Source organism: Enhydra lutris, unplaced genomic scaffold (genome assembly GCF_002288905.1).
Source record: "Enhydra lutris kenyoni isolate GAN:26980312 unplaced genomic scaffold, ASM228890v2 scaffoldscaffold107, whole genome shotgun sequence".
Taxonomy (NCBI): domain Eukaryota; kingdom Metazoa; phylum Chordata; class Mammalia; order Carnivora; family Mustelidae; genus Enhydra; species Enhydra lutris.
In genome coordinates, this window is record NW_019154191.1 from 1,027,570 (window position 1) to 1,047,861 (window position 20,292).

A 20,292-nucleotide genomic window follows, 5' to 3' on the forward strand; every position below is an offset into this window, starting at 1 on the left:
GTTCAAAAGTTCTGAAATTCAAATGAATTATTTAGGCTTTTTGGACAAAATTACTCTAAAATATCTGTCTCTTACTTTGGCTAATTGTAAATTAAATAGCAGTTGTTCTCAAAGTGCAGTCCCCAAAACAGCATCAGAAGAATACCTGGGAACTTGGTAGAAATGCAAACACTCAGTTTCCTACCCGCAATTTATTGAATTAGAAACACTAGAGGTCAGCAATCTGTGTTTTGACAAAGCCCTGCAGAAAATTCTGATGCATACTTACCAGTGACTTAAGACTGTGCTGTTAATAAGACCATGATGGTAAGCTTAAAATTATCTGGTTCAGCTTAATATAAATTTTATTTAGAAACCTTAAATACATGGAGAATCTAGTAAGCAGGTATGGATGGGCCAAGGGAAACCTTTTATCATTACTTCACATATTTTATTGTAGGTGAAAACAATTTTGTGAATTATATGCAAAGGACATTCTGAAGGTAATTAAATTGGTAGTTGCACACATTTATATATTTTAACTGCTTTACAGATTTATGAGCGTGTGAGCATGTTTGAAGTTTGTGTGGGTCATGTAGCTACTCCCATATTCTTAACCTGTGAATGCTCACCTTATCTCAGAAGGAACTCTCCTCAACAAGGTTCCAAGATTTGTTAGGGACCCAGTGGAAAATTGTGAGTTAGTGAAGAAATATCAAATAACTTGTCAAATCAGCTAACTTGACTTTTGTGAACAATGCTGTAAAGGACATTAGCAGCCAGATTGCCTTTACAAGTGGCATATTCCTTTGGCTTATAAAAATGTATCCATTTTGTCAACTATGATTGCTTATAATATTTATTTACATCAACCTTGGAATTCATTTCCTGTCATTCCGTCATCTTGGCAAACCCACTAGTAAGATCAATGGTTCCCCCCACCCCAGAAAATAGCATTATAACCAAATATGTTGACATGTTTGAAGAGATTTAGAAATAAAAAGAAAATAAATTTTACTGCTTTATATTTTCCTTATATGTGATACAGTGGAATGCCTTTGTAACCTATACCATTATAACAATTTAATGAGCTGAAGCTAAATCATGAAGTGTAAATACCTTTCATAAATATCTTGAGTTAGACTACAAATGATGGTTAGTACTCTTCCTAATCTCTAGTATTATTAAGGGATTTCACTTTTCATGGTACTATAAAATTTGTTACTGTCCAAAGAAGAACAACTATTAAACTATGATCATATTTATCATTTATTTATTGTTTAATCTCATTAATTTCAACAAAAAGAGAATAATGAGCTTACATTTGATAAGTATGATTTGCTTCCCTTTTGAAATTGATTTGTAGAAGGCCTTAAGTTATTTATTATTTATAGAGAATGAAAGTTCTCTGGCACTCCTAAGGAATTATCTAAAGATTATAAATATTTATTAAAAGTTAAACACTTTAAACTTTCCTATTTGTGTACATGACTCCATTTTTATAATTTATGTCTGAATACCTTCAAAATAAAATGTTTGAATATTTTCCTGATAGTGCTTTTATGTTCTTTGTTGGCTCACCATTTTCCAGCTATTTGGGTTATGAACTTTGGGCAAATAAGCATAGAATACTGAGTGATTAAGTGGCTCTTTCTATAATTATACCCTATATAAGCATTACTTTGTAAATGCTACAGTTTAGAAATCAAAACCATAGTGTAGAATCTGTGGGTGGTCTGTGATCTGCTGATCAAAAGATCTTAGTTCATATTTTACACCCCTTTAGTGGGGTCAAGAAGGTTTTTATCTCCATATGGGTCAGTTAACTTTATTCAGTTAAATTACATGACCATTTATTTTCACATTTGACCCTGGTAATCCAATGTATGTCATTTATCACAGGGTAAATAATTCACTTTGAGCGTTTAAGTGTACCTTTTCCTTAGTCCTGAAAATATTCAGGACACATGTTCCTAATGATGGTGGAGCCCAACTCATTACCTTTTGTAATGAACAATGTATTATATAGAAACGAGTATAGTACATCCTAGCTCCAGAGCCACCAAAATATTACTAAATCTTGTGTAAACTTCTAATGTCATGCTCCAATAATTGGAAATCCAGAGATACATAGGCATACAGAAAATTTCAGGCTAAAATTTTCCTAAAGACTAAAGAGAAAGCAAGAATCTCTGTTATGTATATTTTGCAGAAGACTGAAACTTGAGTCTTCCTTAATACCTGTCTTCGTGCTGAAGAAAGTCATCATGTTTTTCACCAAGAATCTAAGGACCTCTGAGCTTGTCAAAATTGTGTATATTAGGTCCTGGTCACTAGTAACTTAAAATCAGACACTATGCCTTTGTTAAAGGGAATCAACACAGAGCAAATAAGCATCAAAGTCTGCAGAGTTAAGTACTGTCATACATTTTTATATTAGCCCACAGCTTTAACACAGTGTCTGGCTAGAGTAGAAAAATATTTTTTGTCCATCCAACATATTGAGCACCAGACATATGCTGTGCATAGATCTTAATAAGTTAATTCACTAACATCAAAATCTCAAAGTTTGTTAGTAAAGAAAATTAAAGAAGTGTTGAAATAAGGATATGGAAAATATTTTATGGAAGTAAAGAGAAATGGGTGGCTAATTTTCCCCAGAGATGAGTGTAAGGAGGGTATGGAGAGGGGAGGGTAATATCAGAGGGCTTTCACAGAACAGTGGTTTAGAAGTTTTGGCATCAGGCAGAAGTAGTTTTAATTCTAGAATTTCCATTTAATATCTGTGAGATCTTGGTAAAATCACTGAACCTTTTCTAGGGTCAGTTTCCTCATCTGCAAAATACAGATAATATACATTTTTACAAATTGTTATAAGGGCTAAATGAATTCATGAAGAGCATATGCTTGGAGCATAGTGGGCTCTCAGTAAATAGTCGTTATTAATGACCGCTATTAAAAATAAGTTGCTTAGGAAGAGTAGGATAGGGAAGATACAATAAGATGTGCATAGATCTTACTGGAATATGAGGTGGTAGATGAAGCTGGAAAGATAGAGGCCAGTTGGTGAGAACATTTGCAATCAAAGCTAACAAGTATGGATATTTTAGTAGAGATGATGGAGTATCATTGAGGAATTTTAATTCCTGGGCTGCTAGAGAGGAAGATGGACTGGAGAAGGAGTATAAATTTAGAGTGAGAAAGACAAAATAAGAGGAATCGTTAGTATCACTAGTTCATATTCTATGAGGTAAACTGAGGCAATGACAGTGGGGTGGGGGGATGAAGCAGATATTTAAAAAATATTTGAGACTGGGGTGCCTGGGTGGCTCAGTTGTGAAGCATCTGCCTTCAGCTCAGGTCATGATCCCAGGGTCCTGGGATCGAACCCCACACGGGCTCCCTGCTCAGCAGGAAGCCCAGTTCTCCCTCTCCTACTCCCCCTGCTTGTGTTCCCTCTCTCGCTGTGTCTCTCTGTCAAATAAATAAATAAAATATTTGAGATAGACATCAAGGGACATGTTAACTGAAAGAACTGAGAAAGAGGAACTTATTAAAATCCTTAAGTTGAGGGAAGGGTTTTGATTTTTTTAAATGAGAGAGATGTATGCATGTTTGTAAGCTAAGAAGAATGTAGAATGAACATTTATGAAGTCTAAATTTAATTTAGAAACAAGTACATTCATAGTGGAATATTTCTCAGCCATAAAGAGAATGGAAATCTTGCCATCTGCAACAACATGGATGGAACTAGAGAGTATAATGGTAGGTGAAATAAGACAGTCAGAGAAAGACAGATACCACATGATTTCATTCATATGTGGAATTAAAAAAAAAAAGCAAATGAACATAGGGGAGAAAGAGGCAAATGAAGAACAGATTCTCAACTATAGAGAACAGATGGAGGGCTACTGGAGGAGAGGATGGGTTAATAGGTGATGGGTATTAAGGAGGGCCCTTGCTGGGATGAGCATTGGGTGTTGTATGTAAGTGATGCATCATGAAATTCTGCACCTGAAACTAATGTTACACTGTATGTTAACTACTGGAATTTAAATAAAAATTTGGAAAAAGAAAAAAAAAAGAAATACATTCACAGTGAGGAAGATTCTTGATATAGTTGATGTGGTGTATTTATCAAATGCACAAAACAATAATAACAAAGAACATATTAATTCATTCAGCAAATATTTACTGAGCTCCATTTTGTTCCCGAGAGTATGCTAGGTGCTGGCATACTCTCTGGAACATTTACTTATGGGAATAATTAAACAAATATAGACCATATGTTGATTGCCGTTATGAAGAAAAAGCAGGGAGAAGTTAGAGAGTTATGGGGATTGTGTTGTAGAAAGGACAGTCATAGAAGCACGCTGAAGTGACATTTCAGCAGCAAGCTAGGTGGATGGTAGAGGTCATTAATTGCCTGGAGAAGTCCAGACAAGGAGCACATTGGTTGGGGTTGAATCAAGAACTCAGTTTTGAATAGATTGAGTTTGAGATACCTATTAGATCTGAGTAAAATAGGCAGTTGCATGTACAAGTCTTGACTTCAAGAGTTTGTGGCTGGTAATAAAATTTGAGCTTTCAGCAAACAGGTGATATTTCAAGCCATGGAACTGGATGCGTTATGGAAATACCTAGGCTGTTGGGAAAGATAGAGGTGGAGAATGGAACCCCGAAGTTTCTACTTCTAGAGACTGGGGAAATGAGGGATTGTCCAGCAAAGGGCACTGGGAAGAAATGGCCAATAATGTAGGAGGAAAATGAACAGTTTTGTTCTGGAGAACAAGTGAAGAAAATGTTTAAATAAAGAGGGAGTCATTAAAAAAAAAGGAATCATGAACTGCATCAAATGCGAATGAGTGGTTCAGCAAGTTAAGGTCAGTAACAATGCCTTTTGGGTGATGGGAACGGTCCAGTAGAGGAACAAAGTTATCTGATTCTAAGGGAGTGGTAATGGAGAATTGCAGAACAGAGTCTTTGAGCTGCAAGAGGGGATGAGATCCAATGCTCAAAATGGTGGGCCTTATTTAAGAACGCTGCCAGTTCAGCCAAACAGGAATTTGTGCAAGTGTGTGCACATGCAAATTTTCAGTTTATAGCTCCATGCACCTTCTACTATGAGACTGTATTTATCTCAGTTTTATCACTAGCTCCTACTACAGTGAGTGGCTCGGAGTAGGAAGGCAGTACAGATTCTACTGGAAGAAGACAGAAAAATGATTATTACTTTCACTACAGGCCCAATACCTTCAGAGCGGGGTGGAGGGTGAAATTAGCTTCATACATTCTGCCTTCAGTGTCACAAGCAGAGTCCAAAACGTGGCACATTTGTGTGCATGTGTGTGTGAACACTAGAAACACTGCGTGTCACCAGTACTTTGGAAATACTGAGAGGGATGGGGCTGGAAGAGTTAGGGAGTTCATGTGTACTAGTTTGTTTTAAATGCATTTTCTTCCTGCTTCCAGCTTTTAGAAACCCAATGTACACTGGACTGAAATCCCCGCCCCACTACTCATCACTATGCACAAATGGGTGTGGCTCGGTGTATAGGACACCTGCTTTTGTGAGCCCTGCAAGCAGATATTCCTGGAGTCCTCCCCTGACACTGACTCCTCCAACGCTATAGAGCGTCTCCCCGTTGCCACAGTCGTTTTGGGAATCTTCCCGCCTGCAAGCCGGCTTCGCAGACTTGAGAGGGCCCGCTGAGCATGTGTGAAGGCGATGCGCATGCTCTGTGTAGTGGGCAGGTTTACCGCAGCGCGAGCAGTGCCTTTTACTACTCCTCTCCCGCCCCCTCGCCCTGCGCGTTCTCCTCCTCTTTCACACAATCCCCAACCACGCGGTTCTCCGTGTTCACCCCGCTCCCCCCCCCCCCGCCTTCAACCCAGGCTGGGGAATCTCCATTGACGTTCGGGTGACGCTCCAGTGCTGCCGCCGCGGGGCAGGGAGGGGGGGTTCCGGGCGCTGCACAGGTAACGCCGCCGCTGCCGCCATTTTGACGGAGCTGGGTACGCGGAGGGAGCCCTCGGAGACCGGGTGGGGGACGGGGGTAACGTCGAACCACAGTCGCGCGGGCGGTAGTGTGAGCACCAGCCGTGCGGAACCCTCCGCGCGGCAGCACAGTTTTCTCGTCTAAGGGGAGCAGATGCCCGCGGAGGCGATCCTCCTCTCCCAGCCGCTGAGGGCATCCTGCAGCCAGGGCAGCGGTTGCTGAAGGAGGGGCTGGGGGTTCCGCGGGTGGTGGCGGCGGCTGGCCAGCTCCAAGGACGGGATGCGCGGCTGCGCCAGTCGCTGGCAGCTCCTGCTCAAGTGCTGAAGGGGCGATGCTACCGTTCTCGCCTCAGGACGAGCTCTGGAATCAAGAAATGGAGGTTTTCCGAGGCGGCGCGAGCAGCGGCAAGGTTAGTGCGGTGGCCAAGGGCTGGAGCCACTCCCCTCCTTCCCTCAGGACCCTGGCTGGAGGCCGGACGGAGAGGGTCGTGGGGCTGACGGGCGGGGTGCCCAGGCCTGCTCTCCGGAGGCTGCCGGGCGGCGAAGCACGCGCTGTCCCAACTGTGCTTTCGCTCGGGAGACAGCGGTCTGGGGCGTGGGGAGTCGGAGCCGCCTGGGTCCGGCCTCGGTCTCAGAAGGAGCTCCTGCCTCTCGGGCCACACTGGAACTGTGATGTAAGTTCCTTCACTCTGAGACCTGAAGTGAGACTGGGGAACGCGCCAGGTGCTGCGCGGTGCTCAGCACATTCCTTTCTCTGCTGCGCCAGGTTTGCTCTCTTGGACCACTTTTGCGGACAGGGCTGACTCCAGCTAGCTGTTGAACCCGGGCGCTTTTGGAACCTAGCGCACCAAAAACACACCTAGGTGACAGAGTAACTCTGGGGACATTGGCTTATAGGGATGTGTGCTCCTTACTTAGTTTTCTAGTTTTTCCATGACATGTTGTGGGTTTTGTAACAACCCCAGCGGAGATTAACTGGCGCCCAGGTTTCTTTGTTGACATTAAGGTGGTGTTCTGGGGTCTCCTCAATTCTACCACCCTCTTCCTCCTGTTCTTTCCCCAACTGCTGTTCCCGCCCGCCCCCGTTGGTCGGTAAAAGAAAACACAGTAAACCCTAGCCCTTACAAGATGAATCTTTGGAAGACTTTGAGGTTCAACCAGACTATTTTGGTTTTCCTCTCTTCCCGCTCTTCTGAGATTGTTCTGGTTGGACTTAGGTCAGCTGTGCAGTGAAAACTTAGGTGTGCACAGGTATTGTTTTTAGTGTTATTGCTGTTGTTGTTAGAAGCGGGCAACATTTAAACTCTGAAAATGAGCCTTTTGGGAAAGTCAGATCCTTTTTTTGATAACTTAATGGATGGACAGCTTAAGAGCTTAAGAGGCCACAGTAGACCTCATAAAAAGTCTGAATGCCAAACTGATTGGCATTTTGAGGTAGGACTGGCAATCACAGTTCTCCACCTCTCAAGATGCTAATTTGTGTTCAAGTACTTGCTCCATCTTTAAAAAAACATTCTTTTTTCTTTTCAATGTTCAACTAAATTGGGGTTAAAATTCCATGCCAGGATAACATTTAATAAGAAATGTAATAGAAAAAATTCAGAAGGAGTCTAAAGTTGAATCCACTCCACTGTAGTAAATATTTTACTAGTAAACTAAGCAGTTCTAAAATGTATTTTAATATTCTACATCTAAGAACGGGATAAGTGAAGAAAGCTAAATTTCTTCCTGGAATATAGGGATGTTTCATACTTGCAAGAATTTTCTAGCAAGACCATTCGGAGGGAGAGGAATTTTATTTTATTCACATATGTAATTGGTTAACATATAGTTTCACATATCTGTATATAAAAACAGTTACATGCTTGTATATAAGGATGGGGTGAGAGATGGAGAGCCTTTTACATGCTTTCTATTTTATTATTTTTGTTAAATTTGAATGGAGAAATGTTTTGAATCATAATTACCACATAGGGTGTTTTATTGTTTGCAGTATATTTTAGGTATTATAGAGATTTAACAATGCGTCTCTCTAACTCATCAATTCAGAAAAATACTCAAATGGAAATTCTTAAATCTTGTAAAACAAATGGTGACAGTTAATGTGGAGAACATGATATTGCTGCTGCCTTCGTCTGAAACAGTTATGATCAACGAGATTTGACTATGATGCTTCAAGTGACTTACTTAAAAATATTCTAGGTGAAAATCTGAACAGACCTATTTAACATGTAAAAGAGGTTCTTTCTGTTATTAGTTTATAAGTTTTCTTTTCACAAGAAGGAAACAGTTTTACTGCTCAGACTATATTTTTAAAGTTTTTTAAAGATTTATTTGAGAGAGAGAGAGCACACTTGAGCACAAGCCACAACTGGGCAGAGGGAACAAATCTCAAGTAGATTTCTTGCTGAGCAGGGAGCCCGGCTTGGAGCTATCTCATGACCGGGAGATCATGACCTGAGCCAAAACCAAGAGGCAGACATTCAACCAACTGAGCCACCCAGGCGCCCCCTCCCAGACTTACTTACTTTTTTTAAAAATTTTTTATTTCAATCCAACTTAATTAACATTTGGTGTATTATTAATTTCAGAGTTAGAATTTAGTGATTCATCATTGCATATAATAGTGTACCTTACGTCAACTGCCTTCCATTTTAATCGCCCATCACCCAGTTACCCCATCCCCCTATCCACCTCCCCTCCAGCAACCCTCAGTTTGTTTCCTATAGTTTAGAGTCTCTTATGGTTTGTCTCCCTGTGTGATTTCGTCTTATTTTACTTTTCCTTCCCTTCCCCTATGTTCATCTGTTTTGTTTCTTAAATTCCACATGTGAGTGAAATCATAGATTTGTCTTTCTCCAACTGACTTTTAATTATGTGTTTGTTGATATTGGCTTTAGAAATGTTAACACTTCTGCATGAACTTTGCAGCCCCAATCATGATAGTTTTTAGGACTAAGAGTGTTTTCATTGTAGAATATGTTTTTTGAAAATGTGTTGGAATCCTTAAAGAAAATGTGAGTGAGAATGTGTTAACTTTAATGTCAAAGAAAGTAATTTCCATCAGTTTTTGTGTGTGTTGAATCCTGGTAAAATTAAAGATTACGTGCACTATTAAATACTGTGGAGTCTTTTTCAGTATCTGTCTTAATACTTGTCTTGTTTCATGGGCAATTGTTAACCTCTGAAGTATCATTCAGAAGTACGAGGATTATTTGTTTGAGACTCTGAACGTGCTTTCTCATAGTTATTGAGAGTTACATTTTTAGACCAAGACACAATAGGGAGTTATGATGCAGAGCCTTACCACTGTTTGTAAAATTGTCCTGTGGGAAATGTGTTGGAGGTTTGAAATAAGAACTAGCTTGGTTCCAGTGAGAGATGGAAAATGGGCCTTAAAAGGAGGAATATGAGTTCTTTTGGCTACTGGGAAGAAGGTTCCTGGGGGCAGGAAATAAGATAAGCAAGAGGCTTTGGCTGTGAGAGCTCTTGCAGGAACTGTCTCGATTAGGTATACTAGGAATAGGGCCTTCAAAGAGCATCGCCCCACAGGAAGAAACGATTTTAGCTCTTGACTGGATTTTGTCAGGCTGAGGAAAGAGGTGTTACTTGAGATGTTACTGGGTATTGGGTATTCCTGGGTAAGGGTTATAAAGAACAGCCTGATATAGTAAAGTGAACTTCTCATGAGTTACTGCTCTGTGCCTTACAGTATACATTTGGTTGGTTGGTTCGTTGTTTTTTGGTGAGAGAGTACTTGCTTCCTGAAGGAGGAATTGATTATAGTTTTCAAATTGCATGTTATAACCCATCAAATTATATTGTAATTGGTACTTTTATTTGTTCATTTTTCTCCCAAATTTTTACTTACATTCCAATTACTTAACATTCAGTGTAATATTAGTTTCAGGTATAGAATTTAGTGATTTAGCACTTACGTGCAACACCCTGAGCTCATGCCAAGTGCCTTCCTTAATCCCCATCAGCTATTTAACCTGTTGCTCCACCCACTGTCCCTCCGGTTTATTCTCAAACAGTTTATCAGTTTATTATTAGTAGTTAAGATTCTGTTTCTTGGTTTTCCTCTCCTTTTTACCTCCATATTTGTTTGTTTCTTAAATTGCACATATGAGTGAAATCATATGGTATCTGACTGATTTCACTTAGCATAATACTCTCTAGCTCCATCCTTGTCCTTCCAAATTCTTTTTATAGCTGATAAATATTTTTTTGGCTGATAAATATTTTTATAATGTTTTATATTTTATAATATTTTGTAGCTGAGAAATATCATAATATATCTACATATATATGCATATATATATTATCCATTCATCATTCAGTGGATACTTGGGCTGTTTCCATAATTTGGCTCCTATAGATAATGCAGCTATAAACATCAAGATTCATGTATCCCTTTGAATTAGTATTTTTGTATCCTTTGTGTAAATACCTGGTAGTGTAATTGCTGGATCCTAGGGTAGTTCTATTTTTAAGTTTTTCAGGAGCCTCCATACTGTTTTCCAGACTGGCTGCACCACTTTGCATTCCCACCAGCAGTGTGAGAGGGCTCCCCTTTCTGTGCAACCTCATCAACATCTGTTGTTTCCTGTGTTGTTAATTTTAGCCATTATGAGTGGTGTGAGGTCATAGCTCATTGTGGTTTTGATTTGTATTTCCCTGATGATCAGTGATGTTGAGCATCTTTTCAGGGTGTCTGTTGATCATCTCTATGTCTTCTTTGCAAAAATGTCTATTTATAAAAAAAAAGCCTATTCGTGTTTTCTGCTCATTTTTTAACTGGATTATTTGTTTTTTTGGTATTTAGGTTTATAAGTTCTTTTTTAAAAAAATATTTTTATTTATTTATTTGACAGAGAAATCACAAGAAGGCAGAGAGGCAGGCAGAGAGAGGGGGGGAAGCAGGCTCCCCACTGAGCAGAGAGCCCAATGCAGGGGCTTGATCCCAGGACCCTGAGATCATGACCTGAGCTGAAGGCAGAGGCTTAACTCACTGAGCCACCCAGGCACCCCCAAGTTCTTTTTTATTTTTTAAAGATTTTATTTATTTATTTGACATAGAAAGAGAGATCACAAGTAGGCGGAGAGGCAGGCAGAGACAGAGGGGGAAACAGGATCCCTGCAGAGCAGAGAGCCTGATGCAGGGCTAGATTCCAGGACCCTGAGACCATGACCTGAGCCGAAGGCAGAGGCTTAACCCACTGAGCCACCCAGGTGCCCCTATAAGTACTTTATATATTTTAGATACTAACCCTTTATCAGGTACACCATTTGCAGATATCTTCTCCCATTCCCTAGGTTGCCTTTTAGTTTTGTTGCTTATTTCCTTCACTGTGTAGGAGCTTTTTATTTTGATGACATCCCAATTGTTTTTTTCTGTTTCCCTTGCCCCAGGAGACTTATTTAAGTAAGAAGTTACTACAGCTGATGTCAAATAGGGGACAGCCTGTGTTCTCCTCTAGGATTTTAGAGGTTGCCTGCCTCACAATTAGGTCTTTGATCCATTTTGAATTTATTTTTGTATGTGGTGGAAGTAAGTGATACAGTTTCATTCTTCTGCATGTTGCCCAGTTTTTGCAACCCCATTTGTTGAAGAGACAGTCTTTTGACCATTGGATATTCTTCCCTGCTTTGTCAAAGATTAGTTGACTATGTAGTTGTGTCTTCAGTTCGGGGTTTTCTATTTTGTCCCATTGATCTGTGTCTGTTTTTTTGCCAGTACCATACTGTCTTGATCCCTACAGCTTTGTCATATGACTTGAAGTCTGAAATTGTGATGCCTCCAGCTTTGCTTTCCTTTTCCAAGATTGTGTTGGCTATTCGGGGTCTTTTGGGGTTCCATACAAATTTTAGGATTGTTTATTCTCCCTCCGTGAAAAATGTTGGTATTTCAATAAAGATTGTATTAAATATGTAGATTGCTTTGCCTAGTATAGACATTTTAACAGTGTTTGTTCTTTCAACCCATGAGCATGGAATGTTTTTCCATTTCTTTATGTCCTCTTCGGTTTCTTTCATCACTGTTTCATAGTTTTCAGAGTACAGGTCTTTTGCTTCTTTTGTTAGGTTTACTCCTAGCCATCTTATGGTTTTTGGTGCAATTGTGAGTGGGATTGATTTCTTGATTTCTCTTTTTGGTGCTTCATTATTGGTGTGTAGAGATGCAACAATTTGCTGTATATTGGTTTTGTTTCCCGTGACTTCACTGAAGTCCTGTATCCATTCTAGCAATTTTTTGTTGGAGTCTTTCAGGTTTTCTGTATAGAGTATAATGTCATTTGCAAGTAGTGAAATTTTGAATTCTTCTTTGCCAAGTGGGATTCTTTTTTATTTCTTTTTGTTGTCTGATTGCTGTGGATAGGATTTCTAGTAACATGTTAAATAACAGTGGTAAGAGTAGACATCCCTGTCTTGTTCCTGACCATAGAGGAAGAGCTCTCAGTTGTTCATATATGACCTTTATCATGTTATGTTCCCTCTAACCTGACTTTTTTGAGGGTTTTTATCATGAATGTATGTTGTACTTTGTCAAATGCTTTTCCTTTACTATTGAAAGGATCATATGGTTCTTATTTCTTTTATTAATGTGGTGTCTCACATTGATTAATTTATGAGTATTGAATGATCCTTGCAGTCCAGGAATAAATCCCACTTCATTGTGGTGAATAATTCTTTTAGTGTACTGTTTGATTCAATTTGCTGGTATTTTATTGAGAATTTTGCAACCATTTTCATCAAGAATATTGGCCTGGAGTTTTTAGTGGAGTCTTTGGTTTAGGAATTAGGATAATGCCAGTCTCATAGAATGAATTTGGTAGTTTTCCTTCCATTTCTATTTTTTGGGATAGCTTGAGAAGAATAGGTATTGATTCTTTTAGCATTTGATAGAATATTCCTGTGAAGCCGTTGGGTCCTGGATTTCTGTTTGCTGGGAGATTTTTGATTACTAATTGAATTTCTATGCTGGTTATTGGTCTGTTCAAGTTTTCTATTTCTTTCTGCTTCAGTTTTGGTAGTTTATATGTCTCTATGAAGTTAACCATTTCTTCCACGTTGTCCAATTTTGGCATATAATTCTTCATAATATTCCCTTCTAATTGTCTTTCTGTGGTGTTTCTTATTATTTCTCTTCTGTCAATTATAATTTTATTTATTTGGTTCCTTTCTCTGTTCTTTTTTATAAAGTCTGACTAGACATTTATCAATATTACTAATTTTTAAAAAGAACTAGCTCCTGATTTCTTTGATCTGTTTTATTGTTTTCTTAGTTGCTATATCATTTATTTCTGCTCTAATTTTTATTTCCCTCCTTCTGCTTGCTTTGGGCTTCATTCATTTTTCTTTTTCTAGCTCATTTCTGTGTAAGGTTAGGTTGTCTACTTGAGATTTTTTTTTAAGATTTTATTTATTTGACACACAGAGAGAGAAATCACAAGTAGGCAGAGAGGTAGGCAGAGAGAGGGGGGAAGCCGGCTCCCTGCTGTGCAGAGAGCCCGATGTGGGACTAGATCCTAGGACCCTGAGATCATGACCTGAGCTGAAGGCAGAGGCTTAACCCACTGAGCCACCCAGGTGCCTGATTTTGGCCATTCTAACTGGGGTAAGGTGGTATCTCAATGTGGTTTTGAGTTGAATCTCCCTGATGACTAATGATGATGAACATTTTTTCATGTGTCTGTTAGCCATTTGTATGTCTTCTTTGGAGAAGTGTCTGTCCATGTCTTCTGCCCATTTTTTGACGTGATTATCTGTTTTTTGAGTATTGAGTTTGAGGAGTTCTTTATAGATCTTGGATATCAGCCCTTTGTCTCTAATGTCATTTGTGAATAACTTCTACCATTCTGTGGGTTGCTTCCTTGTTTTGTGGACTGTTTCCTTTGCTGTGCGGAAGCTTTTTATTTTATTTTTTTTTAAGATTTTATTTATTTATTTGACAGACAGAGATCACAAGTAGGCAGAGAGGCAGACAAGGGGGTGGGGAAGCAGGCTGCCTGCTGAACAGAGAGCCCGATGGAGGGCTCGATCCCAGGACCCTGAGATTGTGACCTGAGCTGAAGGCAGAGGCTTAACCCACTGAGCCACCCAGGCAACCCAGAAGCTTTTTATCTTGATGAAGTCCCCAAAATTTATTTTTGCTTTTGTTTCCTTTGCCTTTTGAGAAATGTCTTGAAAGAAGTTGCTGTGGCCGATGTCAAAGAGGTTACTGCCTATGTTCTCCTTTAGGATTTTGGTAGATTCCTGTCTCACGTTGAGGTCTTTTATCCATTTTGAGTTTATCTTTGTTTATGGTTTAAGAGTATGGTCAAGTTTCATTCTTCTATACATAGCTGTCCAATTTTCCCAGCACAGTTTATTGAAGAGACTTTTTTCCACTGTGTATTTTTTCCTGCTTTGTCAAAGATTATTTGACCATAGAGCTGAGGGTCCATATCTGGGATCACTACTCTCTTTCACTGGTCTATGTATCTATTTTTGTGCCAGTACCATGCTGTCTTGGTGATCACAGCTTTGTAGTAAAGCTTGAAATCAGGCAACGTGATGCCCCCAGTTTTGTTTTTCTTTTTCAACATTTCCTTAGCGATTCAGGGTCTCTTCTGATTCCATACAAATTTTAGGATTCTTTGCTCCATCACTTTGAAAAATGCCGGTGGAATTTGGTCAGGATGGCATTGAAAATATAGATTGCTCTGGGCAGTACAGACATTTTAACAATGTTCATTCTTCTGATCCATGGGCATGGAACGCTCTTCCATCTTTTTGTGTCATCTTCAATTTCTTTCATGAGTGTTCTGTAGTTCCTTGAGTACAGATCCTTTACCTCTTTGGTTAGGTTTATTCCCAGGTATCTTATGGTTCTTGGTGCTATAGTAAATGGAATGGATTCTCTAATTTCCCTTTCTATATTTTTATTGTTAGTGGATAAGAAAGCTACTGATTTCTGTGCATTGATTTTGTATCCTGCCACATTACTGAATTGCTGTATGAGTTCTAGTAGTTTGGGGGTGGGGTCTTTTGGGTTTTCCATATAAAGTATCATAACATCTGCAAAGAGAGAGAGTTTGACTTCTTCTTTGCCAATTTGAATACTTTTTATTTATTTTTGTTGTCTGATTGCTGTTGCTAGGACTTCTAGTACTATGTTGAACAACAGTGGCGAGAGTGGGCATCCTTGTTGTGTTCCTGATCTCAAAGGAATGGCTCTCAGGTTTTCCCCATTGAGAATGATAATGTGGGTTTTTCATAGATACATTTTATGAAGTTGAGGAATGTTCCCTCTATCCCTACACTTTGAAGGGTTTTAATCAGGAACAATGTTATATCTTGTCAAATGCTTATCTGAATCAATTGAGAGGACCATGTGGTTCTTCTCTCTTCTCTTATTGATTCGTTCTATCACATCGATTGATTTGCGAATGTTGAACCACTCTTGCATCTCAGATATAAATCCCACCTGGTCATGGTCGATAATCTTTTTAATGTACTGTTGGATCCTATTAGCTAGGATGTTGTTGAGAATCTTGGCATCTATATTCATCTGGGATATTGGTCTGAAATTCTCCTTTTTGGTGGGGTCTTTGTCTGGTTTGGGGATCAGGGTAATGTTGGCTTCATAGAAAGAGTCTGGAAGTTTTCCTTCTGTTTCTATCTTTTGAAACAGAATCAGGAGAATAAGTATTATTTCTTCTTTGAATTTTTGGTAGAATTCCCCAGGGAATCTGGCAGGTCCTGGACTCTTGTTTTTTGGGGGATTTTTGATCACTGCTTCAATCTCATTACTAGATATTGGTCTATTCAGGTTGTCAGTTTCTTCTGTTTCAGTCTTGGAAGTTTATAGGTTTCCAGGAATGCATCTATTTCTTCTAGGTTGCTTAACTTATTGGCTTATAGCTGTTCATAATAATTTCTGATGATTGTTTCTATTTCCATGGTATTAGGCATGATCTCTCCCCTTTCATTCATAATGTTATTAATTTGCATCCTCTCTCTTTTCTTTTGTTTGGCCAGTGGATGATTGATCTTATTGATTCTTTCAAAGAACCAGCTTCTAGTTTCGTTGATGTGTTCTACTGTATCTCTAGTTTCTAACTCATTGATCTCTGCTCTAATCTTGATAATTTCCCTTCTTGTGTGTGAAGTTGGCTTAATTTGTTGTTGATTTTCCAGTTCTTTAAGGTGTGAAGAGTGCTGGTGTGTTTGGGATTTTTCAGTTTTTTTGGGTGAGGCCTGGATGGCTATGTATTTCCCCCTTAGTACTGCCTTTGCCGTATCCCAGAGGTTTTGTACCAGTGTGTCTTCGTTCTCATTTAAGTTTAAGTTCTTCTTTGATTTCCTGTTTGACCCAAACATTCTTGCATAGGATGGTCTTTAACTTCCAATTGTTTGAATTTCTTCCAAACTTTTTCTTGTGGTTGATTTCCAGTTTCAAAGCATTGTGGTCTGAGAATATGCAGGGAATAATCTCAATCTTTTGGTTTTGGTTGAGCTCTGATTTGTGACCCAGTATGTGGTCTATTCTGGAGAAAGTTCCATGTGCAGTTGAGAAGAATGAGTATTCTATTGTTTTAGGTTGGAATGTTCTGTATATATCTATGAGGTCCATCTGGTCCAATGTGTCATTCATTGCTCTTGTTTCTTTATTGACTTTCTGCTTGGATGATCTGTCTGTTACTGAGAGCAACATGTTAATATCCCCTTCAATTAATGTATTCATATCAATGTGACTCTTTATTTTGATTAATAGTTGGCTTATGTGGTTGGTCGCTCCCATATTGGGGGCATAAATATTTACAATTGTTAGATCTTTTTAGTGGATAGATGTTTTAGGAACGATGTAGTTTCCTTTTATATCTCTGACTGTAATCTTTAGCTTAAAATCTAATTTATCTGATAGGAGAATTGCTACCCCACCTTTGTTTTGAGATCTGTTGGTAAGGAAGTTGGTTCTCCATCCTTTCACTTTCAGTCTGGTTGTATCTTTAGGTTCCAAACCTGTCTCTTGTAGACAGCATATGGACAGGTCTTGTCATTTTATCCAATCTGCAACCCTGTGTATTTTATTGGAGGATTTGGGCCATTCACATTGAGAGTGATTATTGAAAGATAAGTTTTATGGATAAGTGTTATTTGCCTGTGAAGTCTTGTTTCTATAGATTGCCTCTGTAAATTTCTGTTCTATGTCACTCTTGGGTTCTTTCTTCTTTTATAGAATCCCCCCCCCCTAATATTTCTCATAATGCTGGCTTGGACCAAGTCATAGTGCCAGAACCTTGCTGGTCTTGGAAGCTCTTTATCTTTCCATCCATTCTGAATGTCTGCCTTGCTGGATAAAGTATTCTTGGATGCATGTTCTTCTCATTTAGTGCCCTGAATATGTCTTGCCTGCTCTTTCTGGCTTGCCAAGTTTCTCTGGACAGGTATGCTGTTATTCTGATGGTCCTTTCTCTGTACATAAGGAATCTCTTCCCCTTAGCTGCCCTTAGGACCTCTTGTCTAAAATTATGATTTGTGAATTTCACAATTTATGGTCTGAGGTCTTTCTAGATTTGTTGATCTTGGGGCGTGTTTTTCTGCCTCTAGGACAGGAACACTTGTTCCATTCCCCAGATTAGGGCAAATTCTCATCCAGAATTTGTTCAATTGTATCTTCTAGTTTTCTCCCTTTCTCCACCCACTCAGGGATCCCGGTAATTCTCACACTGGAATGTTTCATGGTGTCATTTATTTCCATAATTCTGTTTTCATGGCTTGTAAGCTGTTTTTTCCAGGCCTCCTCCTGATCCTTTATTTCTATTAGTTTGTCTTCTAGATCACTAATTCAATGTTCTCCCTCAGTTACCTTAGCTGTTAGAGTATTTAGATTAGATTGGATCTCCTTGATAGCATTTTTAACTTCTGCCAGATTAACTCTTACTTCTGCCCTTAGGGATTCTATGTTGTCACTAACAGTTTTCTCCAATGTAGGCATTGCCTGTTTAATTGTTACCCTGAATTCCCTTTCCGACATATTGTTTATGTCCATATCCAGTAGTTCTGATGGAGAGGGTACAATCTCTGAGTTTTTCCTTTTTTGGGTGTGCCTCCTTGTCATTTTGGTGAGAAGTGGTTGAGGGTATATATAGCTAAATATATCAACTACGATCTAGGCAAGGTGTACCCTGGAAGGTTTCGGAGGAATCGGTAGTCACTACTAAGAAGAAAGAAACAAGAAAAAAAGGGAACGAGAAAGGAAAACAGTGAACCCCACCAAAATGAGCCCCAAAAGTAAGATAAGGTACATAAACAAAAATGAAGAAACAAAAAGACCAACAAAAGTAAACGACAAGAAAAAAAAGAACTTAGCAAAATGAACCTCAAGAATAAGACTTATATAATACCAGAATAAAACAAATTCACAGAAACACTGAGAGAACAAGATGGGAGGGTGGTTTATAAATCCTCGATATGGGTGAGGGAGGTTATTTCCGTTCTTCCTGGGTGTATCTTAACTTTGTTAAAGGACTCAACTTTCCAGAGATGCAGGGAAATTAAAACTGGTTTATATATAGGGGTAGTTTTGAGTAGGGAAAAAAGGATTACCTTGAAGCCTATGTATTTATGTATATTTTAAAAAAGAGAGAAAAAGAAACACAGGATATGTATGAAAAAAAGTTCAAGTTAAAAAGTTATTATGGAATATGTTGTATTAAATCTCTAGTTGTTATGGTAAATAGGTTAAAAAATTTAAAAGAACAAGAATCGTGAGAACAAATTAAAAAAAAAAAGAAAGAAAAGTTGTATCTATGAAATATACAGGTTTTAGAGTAATACTGGGAGCTTAATATATTGTTTTCCCCTGTCTTTGTGAGTTTACAGTTTTATGGGGACCCTGTACTATTTGTCCTCTTGTTCTTTTGGCTTCTCTTCTGAGGGAGGGGCCTGCTACATTGTTTTCCCATCAATCTTGCTTGGGTTCAGTGGCCCTGCAGGCTATCAAGGGGCTGGGCTCTGTGGAAACCGGTTTTACAGGCTTTTGTTCTCCGGAGGGTTTTGTTCTTTGGCGGCTTTTTGCGACTTTTTGTAGGTTTAGTGCAAAGTCAAGTGTCTGTACCCAGACCTCCGTCAGAGAGAAGCCTCAGACTGTTCCCCTCTGGGTGGTCCAGAACACACAGACTCACCCCTCTGCCACCTCCACTGAATACTGCAAACTCCCCCAGTCGGTGTGCACCCCCTGCCACCATCTCAGTGGTCACCTGAGGCCCCTGCTTGTCTCTGCAGCCCTGTGCCACTAAAACCATGAGCGATATTGGTCCAGGGTTCCTGCTTTCACTGGCTGCCTTTGCCGGGACTGCTGTCTGGAGTCCAGGTTTATGCAGGGTGTGCTCAGACCCCGCATTCTCGCAGGTCTCAGAAGGCTGCAGGTGAGGGACTCTGACCAGAGACAGCACTGGGTTCTCTGAGGCGCAGGCTGGGAGCACTCAGACCCCTCAGTCAGTCGCGGAAGGCTGCAGTCCTAGAGACTGCTGGCGGGCGCCAACACCAGGTTCTCTCAGGTGTGGCAGGTGTGCGCCCAGCCAGAGTGGTGGTGCAAGCAGCAGAAAGGCTTGGGCTCAGAAACTAGGACCTGGAGGCTCCACTGCACTCTGTCTGGCATGTGTGGTCGCCAGCAGTGACCATCCTGCGACTGTGGGCTTAGGCCCGTGCTCATGACTGCCTGATTCCTCCAGTTGCCCCTTAAGATCTTTTGCTTTTTTTTTTAGTGCTTTTAACCAGACTCCAAGTTAACGCTGGTCCCTAGTTCCCCAGTCATAGGGCACTTGTATTGGGGTATTACTTTTCATTGGGTCGCTTCTGGCGGCTCCCTTCCCCTTCTGTATATCCTCCAATATCAGTCCAAGCATTCCCACTCCACTTTACCTGTCCACTGGAGTCTTCTGTCCCTGTAGAGATCCAGCAGTGTATAATCCTACATCTCAGGCTGATTTCCTGGTTGTGATGTGAGTGTTCTGGTAGATAATTAGCTCACTTCAGGGGACCGGTTGAAACAGGGTCTCCTACTTCTCTGCCATCTTGTTTCTCCCCATGTTAGGGAGGTTTTCAGCCATTATTTCCTGAAATAAATTTCCTGTCCTTTTTTTTTTTTTTTTTTTCTCTTCTTCCAGGACTCCTGTTCATGGAGTCAGAGTTCCCTAGTCTATTCTCATATTCCATAATTCTTTTATTCAGCTTCATTTTTTCCCTTTCTTTTTTTTTCCTTTCTAATCACTTATTTATTCCTTTGCTGCTTCTTTGTGTTCTTTTCATCTAGTCTGTTTCAG

The 20,292-nt window shown here is 39.7% G+C and overlaps 1 protein-coding gene across 2 annotated transcripts in view; it reads left to right on the forward strand.

Moving 5' to 3' along the window:
- Positions 1 to 6,309: 6,309 nt before the first annotated feature.
- Positions 6,310 to 20,292, forward strand: part of LOC111139440 (ribosomal protein S6 kinase A6) — a 183,427-nt gene continuing 169,444 nt past the window's right edge. For both annotated transcript variants that reach the window (XM_022491688.1, XM_022491689.1), the window contains exon 1: positions 6,310 to 6,387. In XM_022491688.1, the coding sequence (XP_022347396.1) occupies positions 6,310 to 6,387 (78 nt within the window). The remainder of the gene's footprint in view (positions 6,388 to 20,292) is intronic.